Source organism: Sus scrofa, chromosome 4 (genome assembly GCF_054392235.1).
Source record: "Sus scrofa isolate SSC_HxYL_T2T_F1_AM1 chromosome 4, Sscrofa_HxYL_maternal_Yorkshire_Landrace_v2.0, whole genome shotgun sequence".
Taxonomy (NCBI): Eukaryota; Metazoa; Chordata; class Mammalia; order Artiodactyla; family Suidae; genus Sus; species Sus scrofa.
In genome coordinates, this window is record NC_139386.1 from 106,054,512 (window position 1) to 106,078,838 (window position 24,327).

The window sequence follows — 24,327 nt, forward strand, 5'->3', positions numbered from 1 at the left end:
AACACCCCAATTCTGGAGCCTTCTCAACGTCCTTCTTCATAAGTGTTGGCGGCTCTTCTGCCTCCCCACACATGTATGTTCTGTTCCCACATGGGGTCGGCTAAGGGCCAAGGTCCTAGCAAGTATAAATAGTGTAGTACAGGCCTGAGTCCTGATACGAGCTAAGGCACAGAAGGGTTGCAGAACCAGAATTTGTGTCTCTTCAGGGAAGTCATGCGGTGCACAGTCCTGAGACCACACACCCCTCCAGGGGGGTCTGGGCCCTGAGTACTCACTGGTTGCATCGTGAGCATCAGGGACATCCATGTTCTCAAATGAGAGGGTGGCAGCACTCCTGTAAGGCCAGAAGGAGTCCGACAGGTCGGGAAGACCTGGGCAAGACCAAGCGCTTCCATCCAGTGAGTTCAGTGGGACACCACACTCTGCCATCGGCGGCAGCTCCCCGCGGAGCCTGGTGGGGGACGGAGGCCTGAGGATTCACCCAAGAGTGATCAGGAATCTTAGAGTCTATGTGGTTTGGATCAGATGATTAAGAGTGTGGCGAAGGCCGCCAAGGGGCTGGCTGACCCATTAGAGAGGGACAAACTGGGTGTGGTATCTGGGGTGGGGGCAGAGTGTGTTTTTAGAGGGTCAGGAAATAGCGAGGACAGTCGGTCCTCAGTGCTCTGGCCAATGACAAGCTGATGAGGAGGAGACCGAATACCTCTATACGGTACAGTCATGACCCACAACACAGAGTGTCACGTAACAGTGGTGTCAGCCCTTCATTTCGATGGCACTGAAAGTGGGAAAGGGGTGGGAATGGGCCTACAGCATGGGGAGGGGGGTGGGGGGTCACCTCTGGAATCCCAGGCATCTCAGGCCATCAAGGCCTCTGTCTCTCATTATGGTGGCAATAATATACTATCACTGTCAGTCTCCATTTCTTGCTATGAAACCTATGCCAACATGCTGATGCCAAACAGGCAGACAGCAGAAGTGAGAGAACAAGTGAGTGCCACAGACCCCTGGGACATAGTTCACGTGGGTCACCTGACTGGGGGTCACTACCCTTGAGAGCATAACGAGAGACGGGAAACAACACGGGCGCCACCATGAGAGCAGAAAACGTCACACAACAGGAGAACTGCTGGTTGGCAAAGTGGAGGACACACATAGACCCAGCACTTTCTGCTTCTCCCTGGGTCAGAGGTCTGCAGATGTCATTACTGTATGAACAGCCCCACATAGTCAAAATTACCTGGGGACAGGTGGCTCTGGTTCTTTCACCCCATTACGATCATGTGGGTTTTCTGCAAAGAAATTAACAGCACAGTTACTTTAGGCAGATCCCCTTAATTTGCTCCATCCTTTGCCTCACATTTGCAAGGGTCATAAATACACACAATGTGAAAACAGTCTATTGTGAGAGAAATATTCCCGGAGGCCCTAGACAGAGTGTCAAAAGAGGGCACTGAGTTTCCGTCTTGAGGCACCAGACAAACCTCCTTGTTAGGATAAGTCACCCTCACAGTTAGCTTATGTCCTGAGACTCTGCAAACAGCTAAACATAAATGTTTCCCCGCAGATCCTGGGGAACTTCCTCACTATGAACTCAGGGCTTGCTATGATATTCAGGCTTCTTCCAGCTGAAAGGCTTGTTAATGCATGAGATGAAGGACATGCTGAGCTTAGACGGATGAGTGGAATCTACACCCCAGCCAGTCCAAAGACTCTTCAGTGCTACAGAGAAACAGGGGCCTTTCTATTCCTAAGGTTGCAAATTCCAGGGCCCTTCCTCGCTTCAGAGACATGCACCAAAGTTGACAGTGGTGCTTATGTTCTGGTTCCAGAAGAGTCGGGACAAGGGAAGACAAATGAAAGGATGCAGACTCTAGGCTGGCAGACGTGAAACAGCGTTGTGACATTTCCAAAGATACAAGCAAGACTGGCAGCAGCCTCAGAGAGGGGTAGAAACTCAGGAGGCACATTGCTCAGGAATGACAATGGGAGCATTTCATGGGAGATGGGAGACTCACCCAAACTTAGGAGGCTTGAACGTTAGTTCCTGGCCATGGTGGCAGAGGTACATGTGAGTCTGGCAGGACTGCCTGGGGGCTAATTAATTGCCAGTGGCGCAAACATGACTAGAACTTGGACAAAATCATTACTTCATGGACTATGTCATTTTAAAGGCAATTGAAGGGGAAAAAAATGAAAAGCATTACAGAGAAACAAAAGCTAAGAGATTTTAGCACCAGCAAGCAAGCTTTAAAGGCAACTGCAGTGCCAGGTTCCAAACATGTCAGCATACAGTCTACCCGAGGGGATTATTCCTATCAGACTAGGTGAACAAAGAACATGCAGGCTACCTGGGGGACCAGCTGGAATTTCACCCTCTGCAGCAGGAGAGCAACCACAGGCTCCATCCAGAGCAGACCCCTTTTTCTGTTCATCAAATGCCAGTTTTCCATCACTGCAAGGCGGGTAGCAGTCAGAACCTTCCTGCTGAATGCAAGGAGCCAAAACAGCTTCATCTGGGAACGCCTGGAGCACTTCCTCCTTTGCAACCTCCTGCAACTCCGCGCTGTGCCAGATGCGGAGGGGAAGACGGAAAAGTAAACTCAGAGGAGGTTTTCTAGCTCCTGTTCAGGGGAGGCATAGGGAGCAGACACAGAGAGCAAAGCGGCAGTCTTCTTCCAGAAGGGAGAAACCACCCTCCTAGATGTGAGGCGGAGTGTGGCTGCCATGGGGAGGGAGAGAGAACAGCACAGGCTCGGGGTTCTGGCCCCACAACCAGCTGCTGGAGGAGAATGACCTCTCCCTCAGGCCACAGTCAGGACCCCAGCACACACAGAGGACTGAAATCCTGGTTTTGCAGACCCTGTGTGGAACTGAGTGTACACTGTCCGAGTGAGTACGGCTCTGGAGGAAATACAGACTGCAGGACCTATTTTATCCAGAGCATGCTACAATATGAAAGGTTTTCCAGGTTCTTCCCCAGCCTCCCAACACTGACTAACATGCTGATGCCAAAAGGACTCAAAGCAGATGTGCGTCTCCCCCGGCTTTTAACCCCCCAGGAGAGGACTGGTGATTGCAGGATTTCTTGTGTTTGACTCTTTCACCTGCGGCTACTCACTGTGCATCACTAACCTTGAGGGATTAAGAAACGGAAACCCATGGGAGTTCCTGTCGTGGTGCGGCAGAATCCAATCTGACTAGGAACCATGAGGTTGTGGGTTGGATCCCTGGCCTTGCTCAGTGGGTTAAGGATCTGGTGTTGCCCTGAGCTGTGGTGTAGGTCACAGACATGGCTGGGATCTTGCGTTGCTGTGGCTGTGGCATAGGCTATGGACTACAGCTACAGCTACAGCTACAGCTCCCATTAGACCCCTAGCCTGGCAACCTCCAAATGCCATGGGTGCGGCCCTCAAAAGACTGAAAATAAAATAAAATAAAGAAATTGAAACCCGTACCACTATCCCAAGGGAAATAGACAACTTTGTTACCAAAGGAGATATTTGACTGTTGCCTGAAGGGATGAAAGAGTTATTTTGTTTTTTTTTTTTTTTTTTTTTTTTTAGCTATTTCTTGGGCCGCTCCCGTGGCATATGGAGGTTCCCAGGCTAGGGGTCGAATCGGAGCTGTAGTCTCCGGCCTACGCCAGAGCCACAGCAACGTGGGATTCGAGCCGCGTCTGCAACCTACACCACAGCTCAAGGCAATGCCGGATCGTTAACCCACTGAGCAAGGGCAGGGACAGAACCCGCAACCTCATGGTTCCTAGTCAGATTCGTTAACCACTGCGCCACGACGGGAACTCCGCTGAAAGAGTTATTTTACACTGAGCAATTTCTGGTGTTCCCTGCGTCTGAGGTCTCCTGGTATCAGTACCGACATTCACAGCCCTCAAAGCTTCAGAGTTACCTGGGGGGCAGTGGCTCTTGTCCATCCACTTCCTCATGACCATTCTGATTTTCTGCTAAGAAATTCAGAGACAATATGTCACACGAGTTAAGCACTGCTCACACTTGGCAACTCAGTGCACACACCGACCACAACGACATTAATATTCTCAGTGTCAGAACAGAGTACCTCGGCAGAGATGATCCGGGACACTTCAGTGAAGGCTTAGGAGAATTAGCACTGCGGCCAGACCCATTAGGGAATCGCCTCCTGATCTGGAAGAACCTTCTCCCAGCATCCTCTCTGCTGAGGCTATACAGATGGCTAAGAGAGTGGATTTCCCCCAGAGATCTTAGAAAATGAGCTGAGGTATGATCTAGAATTGTTTCTACACTACTCGTTCGTCCCAATGGATAATGTAGTTGTTGATGGCTTAGAGGAACTTATACGTGAGACTAGCGGGATGGATGGATTGTGTCAACTCTCCAATGGAAAGGAGTACTTGGTGCTACACAGAAACAATGGCCATGCAAGGCTGGACGCACTACCTTCATGGAAACATTCAAGGAAGGCAGGGGGAGAGGGGACTCTGTCTGCATTTCAGATGACTGCTGAGCTAAGACACGCCAACACAGAGACCGTGGAGACGGGGGCTCAGAGCAGGGAAAGCAGGGAACCCTCGTCTCCTCACACACAGTCAGGTCTGCCCTTGGGTCCGCACAGGGATAGAAAGGCCAGGACCTCCTACAGCATGAAAACTTAGATCATTACAGGGGACAACACACATGTGCCCCAAACTAGGTCTGACAGTCACTTCCTGAGGATGTCCAGCTGGGCTGAGTGAGACTTTGTCACACCTGACTGGGGTCCATTGGCCTGAAAGTGGGTCCAGGTGGACAGAGGCATGACCTCGACCTAGGAAGGGATGAAGGCTCCCTGACCTAACCTGGTGTTTGGGTCTCATAATCCATCTTTTCCCCTGACTCGAACCGACATATATCTACAGGGTCTACCTTCGAAGAAGACCTTGCTCAGTCTAGACGGGTTGTGGGGAACAAAGAATAAGCAGGCTACCTGGGTGAGGGGTTGGAACGTCATCCTCTTTGGCGTGGGAGCCAGCACAGGCTCCATCTGCAGCAGGGCCAACTTTTGGCTCATCAGATGCACATGTGCCATCACCCGAAGGCTGGGTGCAGTCAGACCTTTCCTGGACCACTGAAGGGGTCGAAATGCATTCATCCTGGGATTCCTGTAGCACCTCCTCCTTTGCAACCTCCTGCACTTCCATGCTGTGCCAGGTGGGAAACGAATGACGGAACATTAAACTAAGAGGGACAGACACCAAGCTGTCCCGGGTGGTCGCAGGGAGTGGTCCCAGAAAGCAAAAGGGCAATATCCTTAAAGAAGAAGGTAACTGTGCTGCTGTGTGTGAAGGGCAGTGTGGCTCCACAGGTTGGGAGGCAGAGAGACCAGCACGTGCTCCCTGCCCTGGTCACACATCGTCTGATGAGGAAGGACACTCAGCCATCCCAGTGTGGGGCTTTCCGGAACATGAGCCACACATGAACTACCACACCAGGCGCTAGCACCATGTGCCTGAGTCACATGATATTCACCATAAAGCAGCCAAGGGAATTCACCGACTAAAGCAACACAGACTCCCAGAGATGCTATGCCTTCTTTTAGGAACAGAAAGCCCTCTAAGGCGTCTTATTAGAATGACTGTCACATGACAAGTACATTTGGGACATCTAGATAATTTTCTTGGTCTTTAAGTCTTGGATTTACTCCTTAATTACTTGGTCTTTATTTCTTTGAAGTGACCTTCTTCCGAATAACCAAAAATATCTCACCTTGGAGTTCATGTAGGAGAGGCTAGATAGTCCCTGTGTGCACAGGAGATCCTAAGGGCAGTGCATTGCCTTGGGTCACACACACAGGTGCCACAGAGACAAGACACAGGTGAGCCCGAGTGGGAGGAGGGAAGGAAGAAAATTCAGTCTGCACTTTGCTTCTCCTGGCATCTGGCATCTGTGACTCTCTTGACCTCACTTACTCTTCTTCCTGGGACCTCTCCATATTTTATCTCCCCATGACCACATCCTGACAGGTGCTGTTACCTGGGGGTGAGTGCTGCTGCTTCGTCGTCGTCCTCCTTCTCGTCTTCATCACTCTCTGTAAACAAATTCAGAACTCCCCAGTCAGCTTCTGCCCACTTCTCCCACGACAAACACAAGCACTCATGTGGCCATGGAGCCATACATATCTATGTGAGAGTTAGGATAGTGGTGACGGTCTAACGCATTGTCTTTTAGCAATTTCCTTGCCTCCAAAGGGCTGGATCACCACGTCATCAGGCAAACATTGCAGTTGTCTCTTCTTCCTTATGTCACGGCACTGGTGTCCAGCTTCCATCTCAACCTGTACAACGGTATCATCCCTCCTGCCACAAATTCACCATAAACTCCTGCTCTGTATTTTTTGGCAGCTCTCACAAGATCCTCTCCTTTCTACAAGGAGAGGAAGAAACACCAAACCCCACATCCCTCCATCTGGGGACATCACGGGCTCATCAAGTGGGCTTGTGTGTGTGGTATCAAGGGAAATTCTCTCCATGGAATGTGTTCCACCCTAGACAGCTTTCCCAGCACCAAGTTCATCAAGTACATCAAGGACCTTCTCCAACCCCTCACACGAAGGGGCCTTCATTTTTCTCAACTACATTTGTTCACATCCCCACATTTCATCACTAAGGCCACCATCGAGTGATTGATCCCTTATACAGATGAGGAAACTGGTATCCGGAGAGGAACAGTCCGTCACTCAGTCCCAGTTCTAAAGGCAGCACTCAGGCTGGAAGCAGGCAACTGTCACACGTAGGCCAGGGCTCCTTTCCCTCCACAGGCTGCCTCCTGTCGCAGCCTCCTTTCTGTGCTTTATCCCTGGGTGCATGCTGCCTCCTGCACGAAGGCCCTCGTCCATCAAGGAGGAGGCAGAAGAGTCGGAATACTCTTTCCCCTACCCTATGCGTTTGTTTCCCTTCTGTCCTCACCCTCAGCCCATCCTAGTCCTACCACAGCCCCTAATGGGCCATGAAAACCGAACAGCTCTAAAAAACATTCCTAGTGAGCTGCTCCCTGGGGGCCCAGTGGGTTAAGGATCTGCTGTTGTCACTGCTGTGGCACGGGTTCAGTTCCGGGCCCAGGAATACCATAGTCTGCAAGCACAGCCTACAAATCCCCAAAACATGCCCAGTGAGGTGTGAAGACTCTTGGGGACCATGGAGCTGCCCAGTGCAATCGGGGTCCGTGGCCCCCTTACCTGGGCTGAACTTGCGGGCGAGGCGCTCTGCCAGCCTGTGTCCCTCAGTCAGCTGCTCTCGCAAGCCCTGCCCCTGGTCCTTGTCAAGGTCTTTGTGGGTGAGGAGGTCGGTGAGGTGCTGAACGAGCAGGACACAGTCATCCCTCCCTTCCTTCACCTTCTGCCGTAACTGGGTCAGCTCTCTTGCCTGAGCGTGAATCAGGACATCCAATTCCCTGAGGGGGCACACAGGTACAATTTGAAATCCCAGAGACATGGACCACACACTCTTAGGGCGTTTGATGCTCCCTGGCATCCCCAAGGAGCTCTCGATGCAGAAGTCTGACACCTAGGGGGTGACCTTTCTGGGGCGGAGAGAAAGGGGGACGGACAACAAAGGCGGCCTCTGGAACAGCCAGAGCTCCCCTGAGAGTCCTTGACATCCCATTCCTCGTGTTCTTCTGGGAACAACCCCAGTGTCCTCCTACACCTGCTTCATGGAGAGGGCGCTCCAGGTCTTCCCTCAGCCATGCCCGTTTCCACACGAAAATACACATCAGGCACTGGCAGGCACTGACACAAAGCCAGACACCCGGTGTGGACAGTCCGGCTGGTGTGAATTCGAAAGACCAAGAGAATGCCAGGGTCCAGGATGGAGGCCAAGCTCGAGTCAGTCAGGAGGGGATTGTGAGGGAAGGGAAAGGAGGTTGGCATCACAAAACACTGCAAATGGACAAAATGCTCCTGAGCTCTTCACTTGATTTGAATTTGGTGAATTTCATGTGCTGTGATTTCAGATCAATGATTTGTTTAAATAGCAGAGTTGGAGTTTCCTGGTAGCTTGTGGTTAACTCTCCGGAATTGTCACTTTTGTGGCTCACATCTCGGTTGTTTCCTTTCTTACTTTTTTAAAAGAAATAGTGGATTATAGTTGTTTTACAATGTTGTGTGAGTGTGTGCTGATCAGCAATGTCATTCAGTTATACATATATTATGATTCCTTTTCATATTCTTTGCACATGCTGTGCTATATAAGTAGGATCCTGGGATATATCTGTGTTCATATATTTAATTTTAAAACATTTTTAAATTAAAGTATGGTTGATTTATATGTGGTGTTGGTTTGATTCCTGGGATGGGAACTTCCCTATGCCTTGAGCATGACCAAAAAATGAAAACTTTTTAAAAAGCATGCAGAGTTCCCATTATGGCTCAGTGATTATCAAACCGAATGAGCATACATGCAGATTCAAGTGCGATCCTTGGCCTTGCTCTGGGTTAAGGATCTGGCGTTGCCGTGAACTATGGTCTGATTTGACCCCTAGCCCGGGAACCTCATATATGCCGCAGGTGAGGCCCTAAAAGACAAAAAACAAAAAACAAAAACAAAAACAAAAAAAGACATGGAAAATGAGGCTTTGAATAACAACTGGAGTTTCATGATAGCATGTGGTTAAGTCTCCAGCATTGTCACATTTGTGGCTCAAATTTCTGCTGCTGTGCTGGGATTACTTTGCTTTTTCAAAAAAGAACAATGTTGGAAGTTTAGTTGTTTTACAATTTTGTGGAGTGTGTGCTGAACAGCAATGTCACTCAGTTACATATATATAGATCCTTTTCATAGTCTTTGCATATGCTGTGCTATACAGTAGGATCCTGGGGTATATCTGCTTTCATATATTTTATTTTAAAACATTTTTAAAGGAAAGTATGATTGATTTACACATGGTGCTGGTTTGATTCCTGGGATGGGAACTTCTCTATGCCTTGAGCATGACCAAAAGAAGAAAAATTAAAGACAAAAAAAAGCATGGGATGTTCCTGTCATGGCTCAGTTAAAAATGAACCCAACTAGTATACATGAGGTTGCAGGTTCGAGCCCTGGCCTCATTCAGCTTGGTAAGGATCTGGCGTTTCCCTGAGCTGTGGTGTAGGTTGCAGACGTGGCTCAGATCCAGGGTTGCTATGGCTCTGGCGTAGGCTGGTGGCTAAAGCTCTGATTCGAACCCCCTAGCCTAGGAACCTCCAGATGCCACAGGCATGGCTCTAAAAGTCAAAAAAAAAAAAATCATGTTAAATGAGGCTCTGAATAACAACTGTACTCCATACTTCACCAGTGGCTGTTCTCTGATTACGTCATGAGTATCTGTGCCTGGGTGCCTGCCATGAGCAGTTCGGTCCTCTCCTGGCCCAGTGTCACTCCTGGCCCCACTTCACAGAGGCCTAGACCTTCCACTGGCCTCCCTGCACAGAACCCTCCTTACCGGAACCTCTTGGCCAGCGCTGGATCCTCTGCCAGCCTCTCTGCCAGCTTCACCACCTTAAACTCTAGCTTCTCCCCCAGCACGGATTCAATGATGTCTCTGTGCCCTTCACACTCTGCAAAAACAGAGACGCTGCCTCAGGGGGAAGCTGGACACGCGGCTGTGGTCACTGCCTTCAAGGGAGGAGGCAGAGTCCATCCCAAGGGCAGGTGTAAGCCCGTTACCAGGCTCTACGCAGGGATTTCCACATCTGATTCCTCGGGCTCCCAACTGCACGGCCTTCCAGTCCTCCCCATTTTAGAGCTGAGGAAAGACAAGCTCCAAGGCACAGAAAGGAACGAGACAAGATTAACTGCTGTTTGACAAGGTCAGAATTCACACACCCCCAGACTGACCCTCAATCAAGGGCCACGTTCCCAGGACTTGTTCCCTCTGAGGTGAGACACGGAGCAGGGGCCTGAGGGGGCAGTTCCTTGGTGCCTCAGTTCTCCCACCCTCTGCCAACTGAGGGAGAAAGAGCCACCTCTGCCTGCCCTGGATTGTGGTCAGAATGAAATTCATTTTGACAAAGGGGAGAGAAGATCAAGTCTGGAGAGTGTTTCGTTTCCTAGAAGGAAGCCAGTGACCACTCATCGCTTGGTTGCCCCCGACCCCTAGGACGTACGGTATTTCTGCAGCTGGTTGGCCAGGGAGTAGGCAGTAGCTTCGGATACAAGGAATTTCTCCCTGAGGTCTCGGAAGTCCTGCTTGCTCTGGGCCAGCTGCCGCTGAAGCTCCTGGTTCTCTCGCATGAGTTTGTGTTGTGCCCTCAAGTCTGATGAAGGGCCAAGAGACACTGCCATGGTGACACGTGGCAGGAGAGCCAGGGCCTGGGGAGAAGACACCCAGCACAGGGTGGATTAAAGCACGTGGAATCCCATAGGCTGAAGCGGGAATGAGGGATGAGGAAAACTGGAATTCTTAACTTACCATTGGGCACACGCGAATCAACACCCCACAACACCAGAGGGCCTGTATCCACAGAAACCAAGTTCAAGATGCTAGAGCTCAGAGCCCAGGACCCTGCCTATAGATCAGACGGGGCCTGGCGTGAGGAAGGGGGACCCAGGGTGCCAGGGAACTGTCTGGAGTTGCCACAACAGAACTGGAAGGTGGGGGGAGGGTTGATGGAATCTTGGGGGCCCCTGGATTCAGAGGCCTAGGCCATGCTGATACACAAGGCTGCCTGGTGCCTTGGGAAGGTCGCCAGCCATGGGGACACCCCCTCAGCAGCCACACTTCATAGGTGTCTGCACTTGTGCTAATACCACTGCGCTAGCTCCCTCCCTCCAAAACACATCTGCGCAGAGCTCTCATCTTCACTCTCCTCTGTTTACCCAAAAATCAAGACACAAGTAGTTTCCCAACATGTCCTATTGTCTTAAGGGCTCTCACGAAGTCCCCCCACCTTCTCTGGAAATGTTAACACATTCTAAATCTCGTCCACCAGTGAAAGACATCAAACGTTTAGACTGTCATGAAGTTCTTCCTTGGGCTTCCCCAATGTGATCTGTGACATAAACGTGTAGGACAAAAGCTGAGTATAATGCTAAGGGAAGGAATAATTAGTAGAAGTATTCTGTCCCAATTCAGTGCTCTTTTTGCTGCATCTCTGTGTTATGTCAGATTCTTCTCTTCACTGGGGCAGCCTGTTGGCTTTTGGATAATCCTAACAACCCAAACTTCGGAGATCCCAGGCCAGGGATCAAACCTGTGGGTCAAGGCTGTTCTAAGCTCTACTGTACCTCCTCATTCCATTCCAGACAGGGAACACTGCAGGGGCTGGTCCTGGCCAAGATGTTGCCAAGGCTGCTTTTAGATGCAAACTAGCCAAGGTCAAGGTTTGGGGATGGCTGTTCAAAAGACTCTTGTTCCTCTCCTGTTCCTTCAATTATGAACATGACTTCTTTCTAGAAATGGCGGGTGGGGAATATTTATTTGAGAACATCTTATCTGTTCCCTGCCAACTGTATTCTGTCCATAACTACACAGTGGACAAAGGAGGGACAAAGTCAGGTATGTTCCTAGCACCTAGTATAGTTAAAGGGATCGTATCTAATCCTATGAACTATCTGAATAATCATAAGTTATTTTCCTTATGAAGAAAATCTCAGCGGTTATAAAATTTCCCCAGACCACACATTTGGTGAGGAAAGCATTGTGCATTAGAAACCATTTCTCTTGGGCATTAAAACCCACCTTCTCCCATTATAGTCAACAGAATGACAGTACTTTTAATGGAGATGAGGTCTGTGATGGTCGTTCCGGGGTGATTTTCCCAACAGGGCCGTCTGTCATTTAATATGAGTTGAACTTTTAAATTTCCTTATCTTTTCTCTTAAGTATACTCTGTAGTGTTTGCTCTGCTCAGTCACTTTGGTTTTCTTCTCAACGCATCCTTATTATTTACACGGTGAATATCTGTTACCCATTTGCTGCCATCTGTCACTCTTTTTGTCTTTGTCACCCCCCTTTCTTAATGCCATCCCTTCTATACTGACATATAAGTTACTAGAACAAAAACACACACAACTTATGAGCACAGCTCAGTACACTCAACATGCTGTATCCATTGTGGAATCACCACCCAGATCAAGAGACTACACCTCCACCATTCCCGAACTTCTCCCGTGCTACTTACCAGTCAATTCCCATCTTCCACAGACAAACAGGGCCGGAATCCTCTCCCCACAGATGAGTTTTGTTTATTCTTGCATGTCACTGAATTGTAAAGATGCAGGAGGGTCCCTTTCTCTGTGTTCTTTCAACCAGTGTCTGGTTTTGAGGCTCCATCGCAATTGGTTGCATCAGTCATTTGGTTGTATACTTATGCTAAGAGATATTCTGTTTTAGGAGTATAGCACAATTTGATTATCTATTTTTCTGATGACAAAGACATATATTTTGAATGATTATGCATAAAGGAGGCATGGCTATTGCTGAACAAATGATCGTCTGGAGATAGGCACTGTGTCTCCGAGGCAGATGCACCTGAGAAGAGAAGTGCTTGGTGATAGGGTAGAAACAGACACCATTTGCAGTGCAGTTGGGTCATGTTCCATTCCTACGCTGTCCCCCCAAGACAGGCCAGTTCCAGGTGCCCCCATTTCCGACAAACCTTCATTTTAGCCATTCTGAGATCTGCAGTGCTTTCCCATTTGGGTTTTCAAGAGCTGATGGTCCACTTTAGATATCTTTTGCTCTAAAGTGACTCTTCAAATCTTCCGCTAATTAAGAATTTATGGCGTCTATAACTTCTTGCGTGATGTGTAAAAGTTCCCCGTATTATTTGGAGAAATTCCTTGTCGGATATATGCACAGCAAATAAAATAGACTGCTGGTCTATGGACTGCCTTGTCACTTTCAAAATGGTAAAGTATGAGAAGCTTAAAGATTGCATATGTTACATAGCTCAGCTGAATCAAAGAATTGCACATGGGTGCGGGTCAATTTTCTATTCTCCAATCTTATCACACGGTTATCGTTGTGTTGTCTTTACTTGGACCAATACCACATTGTCTACATTACTACGGTTTTTAGGGGCACACCTGCGGCACAGGGAAGTTTCTAGGCTAGGGGTCGAACGGGCTGCTGCAGGCCTACCCCACAGCCAGGGCAACCTTCGATCTGAGCCCCATCTGCAGCCTATGCTGCAGCTTATGGAAAGGCTGGATCCTCAACCCACTGAGCTAGGTCAGGGATCAAACCTGCATCCTCCCAGAGAAAATGTCGAGTTCTTAACCCGCGGAGACACAACAGGAATGCCTCATGGCTATGGTTTCAACATGAGCTTGGAAATCTCCTAGAGTAAGGCCTCTAACTTAATGCCTCTCCACAGTCGTCTGGGACAATCCAGGGAGGGTGGTTTCCATATACGTTTTATAAGTAGTTTGCAAATCATCCCCAGAATGCCTGGGGCAATATAATTTCAAATAATGTTGATTTCACCTTCAAACAGTATTAGGAGTTTCAATCTATGTATATGATATGTATATTATATATATTTATTTAGGTCTTTTTAAATTTAATGGCCACATCCATGCCCTAGGGACATTTGTGGGCCAGGGATGGACTTCAAGGTGCAGCTGTGCCAGTGCCAGATCCTTTAACCCACTGCAGCCAGGCTGGCATTGATCCTGACGCTCCACAGCAACCTGGCCGCTGCAGTCAGAGTCTTCACCCACTGGGCCATGGTGGGACCTCCTATTTGGCTCTTTCATGTCCTCAGCAAGAGTTTTCAGGAGTCTTCAGTGCATATGTGCTTAAACATTTAATAATTAGGGATGGGACTCGCAAGTGTGTTCTATTGAATTTCATTTGCTACATATTCACTGCTGGTCTGGAGGAATGCAGTACACTCTTACATGAATTCTTTTGAGGAATAATTCAGACACAACACACTACATCACTTTAGAGTATACAATCAAGTGCACTTTGATAGCTGGTTACACTGTGAAAACTACAGCTACCATCTGATACACGGTGTGTCCATGTCCTCACAACCTTTGGACCCCTTTGCTTTCCTTCACTCCCTCAACCCTCAGCCCCAGGCAACCACTGCCATGAGAGATGAGTTTGCCGTTTTAACACTCTTATATAAATCAAACTATGCATGGCCTCTTTCCTGTCTGCATTCCTCCACCCCGCTTGATTCAGAGTATCTCCATCATCTTACAAGCAACCGCAGTGCCTGCCTTTTTCTTGCTAAGCACTATTCCTTTGTTTCGATACTTTGTGTCAGTTCATACATTCACCAACTAATGGATGTCCCTGTAGTTTCCAGGGTTCAGTCCTTTTGAAGAAACTCATCATGGCTACTCAAGTGCGGGTTGTTATGGGGACATACTCTGTAAACACCTAGGAATGGAAAGGCTGCTCACATGATGGGTGTGTGCTGAACTGTCATTCAGCTTTTCAAAGTGCCTGAATGACTACTCATTCCCCCAAGTGTAAGAAACATCTGGTGGCTTTACACCTTTACCACATAAGATATTTTCAATCTCTTTCAATTTCACCACGGTAATGAATATATAATTGGAACTCGCTGTAGTTTTAATTTGTTTCTCTGACCACTGACACTTATGTTCTTGTGGCCCAATTATGTATCTTGTTCTGGAAGAGTTTCTACAGGTCTTTGACCAATTCTTTGATTGCATGTCCTTCCGAGAAAAAATATGTGTGAGAACAGTATGATGAACACCACAGACCATTACTTTCACAAATTAAAGAATGAGAGAAATGGCGACTAAATCAATGGAAAAGGTGCTGTAGATGAGAAACTCAATAGGGCTCAATGTCAAGTCTCACTGTGATGGACACAACTACTGAATCCCAAGCAAACTTCTAGTAGGTATCTGGGAAGACATTCACACGCTAATTCTCAAATTTATATGGAAATTCCAATGTGCTTCATTTATCAAAGCAATTTGCAAAAGAGGAATAAAGGTGGATGACTCAACTGCCTGGGTCCTAAATCCCTACAGAAATCTTTCACCCCACTGAAGTGGATTTTGTGGTCCTTTCAATATCAGTTTTAAGAGTTATGAGAGAGTGTGCATTTAGGTCCTCAGTCGGGTTTGTGATTTACAAATATTTCCCACTATTTGCAGCTTGACCTTTCATGTATTACCAGTGTCTTCAAGACCAATACGGTTTTTCAATTTTTATGAATATTTATAAATCAATGTATTTTTCTTTTTTTTTTTTTTTTTTATTTTCCCACTGTACAGCAAGGGGGTCAGGTCATCCTTAGATGTATACATTGCAGTTACAGTTCTTTCCCCCACCCTTTCTACTGTTGCGACATGATCAAATCAATGTATTTTTCAAGTGGTTATATCTTTGGCCTCATCTAAGAAACCTCTTTCTAACCTAAAGTCACAAGTATTTCCCTCTAGGTCTTCTCCTACAAGTTTTCGGGTTCCATTTAATTTTTCCGGTTTTTTTTTTTTTTTTGGTCTTTTTGGGGTCGCAACTGGGGAATATGGAGGTTCCCAGGCTAGGGGTCCAATCGGAGCTGTAGCCTCTGGCCTATACCAGAGCCACAGCAACTTGGGATCTGAGCCACATCTGTGACCTACACCACAGTGCACGGCAATGCTGGATCCCCACCCCACTGAGCAAGGCCAGGGATCAAACTCCAACCTCATGGTTCCTAGTCAGATTCGTTAACCACTGAGCCACGAGGGGAACTCCTGGTTTACATTTAGGTCTATGATCTATCCTGAGTTCCAATAAGGTATGAGGTATGGATTCAGCCCAGTAATGTAACGACTTCTCACATGCATATAGACATCTATTAGTCAAAAAGCTGAAGTAGATCATCCTTCACCAATCTGTTGAAAAGAATATGTTTTCTCCACGGGGTTACCTCTCTGCATTGGTCAACGACATCAGTCTTGTTGTAGGCAAAGGTTTATTTTTGGACTCCTTATTCTGGTCCCTTGATCCCTTGAAGTATCATTGCAACAGTTCCATCCTGATTTGACCATGATGACTATAAACTAATTCCTGAGGTCAGGCAGAGCTAGCCATGCAACTTTGTTCCCTATTTTATACCAACTACTTTGACTATGCTGTGTGTGGGTGTTTTGTTTCTTTGCTTGTTTGTTTTCTGCAAGCGCAATGGCGGCATATGGAAATTCCCAGGCACAGCAATACAGGATCCAAAACGCATCTGTGACCCAGAGTGCAGTTTGGGGCAACAACAGATCCTTAACCCACTGAGCGAGGCCAGAGATCGAACCTGTGTCCTCATGGAGGCTAGCCAGATTTGTTTCCGCTGAGCCATGACGGAACTCCAAAGTGGGGAAAACTAACATCCCCAACATACTCCCTCTTCTAACTCCTGAACAAAAACTCTTTCCATTGTGTTGCATTTGAGAGATCTGTTTCCCAAAGCTCCACCCTTTAGCCTGGGCCCAAGACTCCCTATGACCATAGATTCCTTCTCGCTGGTTTGTGTTGAACCAACTTGAGCATTAGGTCTCGCTTGTCATTGTATACAGTGGGCTGACTGTCCCTTCCTCTTTTACCTCTTGCCAGCTGGGTGTCCAAAAGGTGGTGTCATGTCATTCCCCACTTCCACTGACAGTCCTGGATGCTACTGCAGCAATCTGTCAAAACAGGTGTTTCACTTTGTTTTATCAAAATCATCAGAGCCACGTTTAAATCAGCATCATAGTCAGCATAGTAGTTTGATAGTCGAATCTTCCGTTAGCTCAAAAACAAAAATCAGAAAATGAGAAATAATGCCTTTATTAGTTTGACCTTTTCCCCAAAGACATACCACTTCCATTTCAGGTGTGTGTGCTGATATGAAGACTCCTGACCGCCTCGAACCAATCACTACTCGTCTAATACAACAGAGCTTAGTTACGTACACAATGACGGCAAATCATGGGATAAATATTTATAGAGCGCGAGGTCCATAAGTTTGCTAAACATGTTTTCTCAGATGTGATGTCCCTCTGAGCCTACTCGCGTGTGGCTTCAAAAGCCTCCACCATTTTCTCCACCCCTTTGAGGCCATGGTCATAAAATCTCCTCTACCTCATCCTAGGTCACCTGCCATGGGATCTCCTTGATTCCATAGCCCTAGAGGAAGAGCCATGGTCCCAGCTTTTTTCATTCAAGGGCCTGCTGTTCCCATAAGAGCAGGGGAAGCCGGTGGCTCTCTTTGTTCTTTGGAAGGTAGGGCCATCACTGGGGTCACCTGAAGAAGGTGTTGCCTTCACAAGTCACCAGATGATGCTAAATGCATTGAATGTTCTCACATTACATGACGCTAAAGCCCACCCATGCATTCTGTTCCCTGAAAGGTCACTTTCTGAGTGGGATCTTGAAATGTTTGAGATTCACCGTCCAACCACACGAGTCCGTCTCTCCTAGTCCAACCCTCTGCTTATTCTTTGGAATGTGCTACACTCTACCCAGAATCTATGAAATGAACACAGGGAGAGAGCCCACACAAACAACTGTGACACTCACCTAGGACACTTGGCACCTGGGACACTTCCTGAGGGAGGGTCTCTAGAGGCCTGTGACCTGATGCTTCAGGAAGCAAAAGCCAGGCACTGTCACTGCTCCTGTTTGTACCTCTCCTTTCACCAGGAAGAGCCTAGTGCTTTCTGCCATTGATGTTCTCGCCTACAGACACCCAGGCTGAGCTGGGAAATGCCACCTTCACACTCTTTTCAGGAAGGATTCCCACCCTCCCCTTCCATCCCCCGCAAGGGAATCAGCACAACACATCTCACACAAGCGCGCACTGAATGCATTCATGGAGCTCAATAGGGAGAGAATCTGCAAGTGTGGAAAGTATTTACCTTCTCAGAGAGAAAACCATTAACCACAGTCATCATGACAGGTATGACCCTAGAAGACATACTAAACTTGCCTCATTATTTCTCCACTTCCCCAAGACATAGTCGGAGTTACAGATCTTTGCGGTTTTCTCTGGAGACCTGGGCAGTGTGGACTGCTTTAAGGCAACATGGAGTCCGGGTGTCATCTGCACCCTGAGAGCCCCGAATCTGGCTGGAACCAGGGCCATGGAGCCAGGAAAGGCCATGCAGCTGTTGGGAAAAAAGAGAAAGGATCCAGGACCACCCACCAGGCCATGCCTTGCCCAAATGGACCACTTGCTCCGTTGACCCCAACACCAATACACCGCTCATGAGTTCACTGCTACCAGACAGAGAGCTCCACAAACACGGGGATAACCCTTTATCCACCTCTGTGTCCAAGAATCCTCACACCAGGTCAAGCACTGAGGACCTTCTCAGCGACATCCTGTCACTGATTGCATAAGACAGGTTTCAAGTCTCTACTCATCTCAGCTCCATTCCTGTGCAACGGTCCTGACAGGGAGGCTCTGCTTTCTCCCAGGATGTAGCACGTCACCCTCCGTAAAGAAGAGCCTGCCCTACACGCACCTTATGCCATCACCTTCACCTCGGGTGACTCTCAGGCAGACACACCTGTCCTCGGGGATTCCTCTCCTGGTTTCACTACCATCAGGAACAGATGGCCTCAGTCTAGCCTCCCATCCTCTGGGCTGCAGCAACGACCCAAGTCAGGGGAGCAGCAGGCACATTTTGGTGCAACTATGCACACTTGTGCCTTCCTCTCACTGCGGTGATCTCCCCAGGAGAAGCTTACTGAGAGCTGAGCTCCAAGGTGTTAACACAGCAGAAGGCACATGAAGCGCTCAGCATGTCTTGAAGAGACCCTGTGTGTAAAGCCTTCCAAACTAAAGGCACAGGAAGACGATTCTTTCTGCTTCAGATGCAAGGGACCCCCCTCACCCTGGCCCCTTCTGGCCATGGGGCAGACCTGTCTGAGCTGCCAAGGAACGTCTCTAATTCTTCTCCAAACCTCATTTCGCTCTCTTAGCACTCACTTCCGTAGAGGACGGCCGCTGAGGGCAATCCGAAGGTTGTGGCTGAGGGCTCCAGGGCAGAGCCTCCTGCTGCCTCCTCCTCCTCATGGAACTGGTGCTTTCCAGCAGAATAAACCAACCCTGATCCATCCTGTGAATTCCTGGGCAGCTGCACACGTTCATGTGGAGAAAGTGACCCTCCCAGTCTTCCCTGCTCAACTCCGGCTGCACATGGAGGCCTGGATGATGCTGTGTGCATCCCTCAGTTGCCTTGACTTTTTGAACTTATCTGGTCCTTAGTCTCACCTCTCTTGCACAGCACCTCCTCTGCCATTACTTGGGTTCTTCTCATCCTCAAAACCTGCTGATTTTCTTTCTTCCATCTCCTCCTGCAGGTCTGTGAGTTCAGTGTGTGGACTCAGTTCAGGCTCCTAAAGGAAAAACACAGACAAGGGACCAAAGGCAGGACTTGGCTGCAGTTCCCAGGGCACATGGAGCATGCATCTCTGCCCCACAAGCATGCAGAAGGAAAAAAAAAAAAAACTCAGCAGGAGAGGAATTTCGAGTATTGGAAGGACTTTATCTTCCTGATGAAGACACTGTGGTTCATGGAGATAGGGAGATTCTCCCAGGTTCCCACACCACTTGGGGGCAGCAGAGCCACCCATGAGCCTTGGCCACAAGCTTTTCTGTCCAAAAGCTCCGGGATCTCACAGCTGAATGTCAGGGAACACTGGGTCAAACATACAACTGTTCACTCTTCAAACAAACAAACAAACAACAACAACAAAAAAAAACAACTGAAAGATATTTCCTGAAAGAACACTGTATCACTGTTCAACTGTCCCTTGTTGATACTCGGGCACTTGTCAGTCCAGGCTGGCGCATGGGACCAACCAACACAAAAGCATTAAGCACATCACAGTCATCTTTCAATATATATTATCTGTCAATATGCACGTCCCGTGCTAGAGATCATCTTTCTGACAGCAGGCACTCTCCTGGCCTGGTTCACCCCACCCCTCCTCCCCAGTGCCTCCTCAAGTGCCGGCCAGATCCAACATTTACTGCCTAGCAAATAAACACCAGGTTCCAGGGGTAACTTTTATCTATGTCTTCTAGTCCCGTCATATTTCCACTTCGATCTTATCCTAGGTCAGTGATAAAGCAATGAAAGCACAGTCCTAGGAAAAGCAGTCCACCATGCAAATATCTGCTCCATCATGCACCAAAGTTACATGACATGAAGATTTCACCACCCTCTGGGGCACACGGATCACGTGTATAAGGAACACGGAGGAATGCACAATGTGAAACAGACAAGGCCGTATTGACCTGGGATGAGTAAATGTGCTCTCCTGCAGCCCACAGGCTCTAAGGCCTGGGCTAAAGATCAGACAGAAATGCAGTCGCTTCTGCTCCTCTCAAACAAGAGCACATCACATGTCCCACTAGAAAGAGTTAAGCGGGCTTTGTGCCTGCCGTTTCACTTATTAATCACCTATTAAATTTGTATTTATTTATTTTAGCTTTTTAGGGCTGCACCCGCGGCATGTGGAAGTTCCCAGGCTGGGAATCGAATAGGAGCTACAGTTGCCGGCCTACTCACAGCTCCCACAACATGGGAGACGTGCTGCCTATGCGACCGACACCACAGCTCAGAGCAACACCAGATACTTATCCCCCTGAGTGAGTCCAGGGATCAAACGCCCAACCTCCTTGAAACTAGTCGGGTTCAATAACCACTGAGCCATGAAGGGAACTCTGGTTCCTGCCATTTTCAACGTGATTTGAGGAGTTCCCTGGTGGCTCAGTGACTTAAGGATCCAGCGAGGTCCCTGGCTCAGGTGACTGAAGTGCTAAAGGTTCAATCCCTGGCCCTGGAGCCCCACAGGCCGTGGGCGAAGGAAACAAAGTTGCTTCCAGGGGAGCGTTCAGTACCAGTCATTAACCACATAGGATGAGCTGACATAACGGACTAGCCTTTACCTTAGGTCTTCTCTCAAAGGGTGAAGGAAGGGCTTGTCTCTTGCTAAAGAACATCCATTCAAGGGGCACTAAGAGGTAAGGTAGGATCCTAGGGTCAGGATCACAGTCAACTCAGAAAAGGGCCACCGCTTTCCAGGGCCTAGGCTGAGCTCCACGGTCCTCAGCTGCTTTTCTAAACCCTGGGCAACCCCGGACACTTCCCAGTTACCCTGGTAACTGTACACCTACACTGACAGCTCCCTTACAGGTACCCCTGCATGGGAGGAGGCCCATGGGGCGGCCTTAGCACCCACTGTCCTGCATCTGAAGCCAACTGGCTCTTTAAACAGAGTCAGCTCAGCTCCTGGGTGCCCAGGTGAGAGGAGGGTGATGGTCAGGGGAAGCTGCTGAGAGGCCAGTGAGGCCAAGCCCCATCCCCCATGTGGCCCCACGTGTGACCAGAATTCTCCATCTCCCACCTCCTCCAGTCCTGGAGGGATGGCTGCAGGGGCTCACCTGCCACAGGAGCATCTTGGTGAAATCCGGAACCTTAGCCAGCACCTGGAGGACTCCACCATTTGTAATGACCACCTGAGGGAGCAGCTGCAACACAGGCTCAGCTCCACTGCCTCCTGAACAGGAAGGAGAGGCCCAGGGCTTCCCACTCCTGGTCACAGTGAGGGGGCTCCTGAAGGTCACCCTTAGGCTGAGCTTCACAGATGGCAGAGCACTGAGGTCTGCTTTCCTCCACTTGCTCCTAACACACAAACAGTCAGCAAGGCGGGAGGGGAAAGGACCATTCTCCTCCTTTGTAGACACATCTGAGCTGAGCGCTAACTCTCCTCAGGCCAGAACCAACCAGGCCTGGTCCCCAGAATCCTCTGACTTCTCCTCCCACCGTAATCTGCTCACAGGCTGCCTGCTGACCTCTCTGTGCCCTTGTTCTGTGCTTGGCAAGGGGCAGAGCCAGGTCTGCAGGGGCCTCCCCCAGCCTCTCCCCTGCCCCTGCTGGCTTCCTCCCCTCCCTCTCCCCCAAGCGGCTGGCCCTTGCAGGCATCCCTCCCACCTGCCCGGGTCCTGCCCACAGCACAGCAGCAGCTACTGAGGGGAAAGAGCCTCCGGAGCAGCTGCAGCCAGGGCAGGAGATCAGACAGGCAAAGAGCCCCCTGAGAGGAGGCACAGCCAAGCCAGGCATTCGGCCCCTCAGGCTCCAGGCCCAGGCCTCGAGTCCTCGAGTCCTCGGGGTTTTCTGCTGGCTGGGACAGGATCTTTGAGGTGCAGAATGGGCAGCAGCATTGAGCCTCTCTCACCCACCTGTGTAACCTGCCTTCTTGCATGCTCTGAGTCAGGATCCCCCTCGACCTTCTCCAGTCCGGGCCTGGAGTCCACACCTCCGCTCTACAATGAGGACAGAGTCCTGAGGGAAGAAAACCAGAGCCTTCAGGCTCAGCTGGGTCACATTTCCAGAGGTGAGTGTCAATAGCTGCCAAGAGTGTTCAGTGTTGGGCCCCTTCTTGCCTGGCCACGCCAGTCACCCTCTGGGGAAGCAAAGAGACAAGGTGGAGAGGACAGCCCTTCCCAGATCCACCACCCACACTCCCAGAGCTCTTCTCAGCCTCCAAAGGACGCCTTCCCGACACGTCCCAACCACGGGCCCTCAGGCTCCTGGGCTCCAGGGACAAGGAGCTCTAGGAAATCCACCCCTTCTGGGCAAACCTCCCCACACATACTCAGTCGTTAGCTAGCCAACTGGCCACCACTTAGTGTCTGTTCTACCTGCCCACGACCCACAGCTACTCTGGAACCAGGCAAGGAAGGGGCCTGAGGGCCCAGACACCCTCTCTGGGTTCTCCAGGCTCCGCTGTAGCTCTGTGTGTCCCTCCTCAAGCTGGTCTCCTCTCCCCATGTCTCCTCTCCACCGCCTACTCATACACTCAGGCTCCTGTTGGGTCATGAGTCCTCCCGTGTTCTGCGGTTTCCTACACCACCTCACTGCAAATTAATAACCGATGTTGTCTAATAAACTGATCTCTTTGCATAGTATTGGGCTGCGCATTGCAATGCGACTTTGGCAACCCTTCTTCTTCAAGCAGCAACCCCAAAGAATGTGTTGCATCTTATCGAACTAAGGCAGGATTTGGTAATAAGTAAATCCTGAAATGAAAGGGAAAGGGGTTTCATATGTGGTTTTGCATATGTCCTGCCATTTCACATTTAAAACACGAACACAGTCTCTTGCTAGCTCTTTGGAGGAAATGTGAAATGTTAGAATGGCTTAAGTGTCACAAACTAAACCTTTACCTAGGACTTCAAAGCTTTGCCAGAAGCAATTGGTGGATATTCCTAGGACTGTTCCTAAACTGTAACCTAAGGAAATGTTGAGCCTGTCACCAACTGGGACCCAAGGCAGCCTTCCTGGAACCGCCCCAATCCCTCCCCTCCCACCCTCACCCCCCACCCCCATCCCCGCCCCAGGTCCTCTCCCTGGCTATTTTCTGTCACATATCTCTAGCTTCCTAGGCTTTCCCCGAGTTCCCAAGTCTAAATTTCATCAGAGACATGAAAATGCTGAAGGAAAGGAAAACAGTCAAGCAAGAAAAAATACCAGTAGTTGGAGTTCCCGTCGGGAATCAGGGGTAACAGACCCAACTAATGTCCTTGAGGACAGGGGTTCAATCCCTGGCCTTTCTCAGTGGGTTAAGGATCCAGCGTTGCTGTGGGCTCTCATGTAGGTCACAGACTCGGCTCATACCCCGGTAGCGGTTGCTCTGCCTGTGGCTGTGGCTGTTTTCTTGGCCCTCAGTTCCAGCTCCAGTTCAACCCCTAGTCTGGGAACAGCCACATGCAGTGGGCTCGGCACCGAAAAGACACTGGACACAAAAATAAATTAATTAATTAAATAAAAAGAAAAAGAAATCAACCTGCCTGACCAGCAAACTGTCTTCCAGTTTGCCACAATGGAAATGAGAAACATGGTGGGTCCTGTGTGGGAAAGAGGGTGTGAGTCTCATAGGGGAAATTTTTTTTAATGAAAAAAAAATAGGAATGAATAAAAGATGGTAGGAACCTCACGGAACACTTAAAACCTGTACAAATGTCTTTTGTCCCATCACCGGAAGACAGACAGGCAAGCTGCAGGGTTTCTTAGAGTCCCCAGGTCTTATGACGACTTAGAAGAATCCCCTACACACTTGAATCAGCTTTCTTTTTCTGCTCTAACACATGCCCGTACGTTTTGTGGCCTACAAAAAAAAAATGCATTCATTAGGACAGTTCTGTAAGTTAGGAGTCCAACCCAGACCTCACCAGCCCAAAGTCAAGGGGTCAAGGAGACGGGATTAAGATGGTGGAATAGAAGGACTGGAGCTCAACTTCTCTCCTAAAAACACCAAAATTCACAACTAAAGAATGAGCACTCTTCACCCAAATGGACCGGAAACCTTACAAAAGATATCCTACACCAGAAGAAAAAGAGGAGGACACATC

General features: G+C 49.1%; 1 protein-coding gene across 10 annotated transcripts in view; it reads right to left on the reverse strand.

Annotated features, from left to right (window-relative positions):
- Positions 1-24,327, reverse strand: part of LOC146404152 (NBPF family member NBPF6-like) — a 41,848-nt gene that overhangs the window by 5,868 nt on the left and 11,653 nt on the right. For 2 of the 10 annotated variants that reach the window (XM_085023338.1, XM_085023340.1), the window contains 16 exons: positions 23,928-24,083; positions 22,156-22,258; positions 21,358-21,598; positions 19,180-19,304; positions 17,890-18,067; positions 16,526-16,606; positions 12,133-12,482; positions 10,117-10,321; positions 9,453-9,567; positions 7,210-7,424; positions 6,009-6,063; positions 4,963-5,177; positions 3,910-3,964; positions 2,352-2,566; positions 1,241-1,292; positions 276-469 (listed from right to left, as the gene is read on the reverse strand). In XM_085023338.1, the coding sequence (XP_084879464.1) occupies positions 276-469; positions 1,241-1,292; positions 2,352-2,566; positions 3,910-3,964; positions 4,963-5,177; positions 6,009-6,063; positions 7,210-7,424; positions 9,453-9,567; positions 10,117-10,294 (1,294 nt within the window). In that variant the 5' untranslated portion in view covers positions 10,295-10,321; positions 12,133-12,482; positions 16,526-16,606; ... (3 more) ...; positions 22,156-22,258; positions 23,928-24,083. Of the gene's footprint in view, positions 1-275; positions 470-1,240; positions 1,293-2,351; positions 2,567-3,909; positions 3,965-4,962; positions 5,178-6,008; positions 6,064-7,209; positions 7,425-9,452; positions 9,568-9,676; positions 10,322-12,132; positions 12,483-16,525; positions 16,607-17,889; positions 19,305-21,357; positions 21,599-22,155; positions 24,084-24,327 lie in introns of those variants that run through there. The other 8 variants (XM_085023337.1, XM_085023343.1, XM_085023336.1 and 5 more) reach the window with 8 other exon arrangements.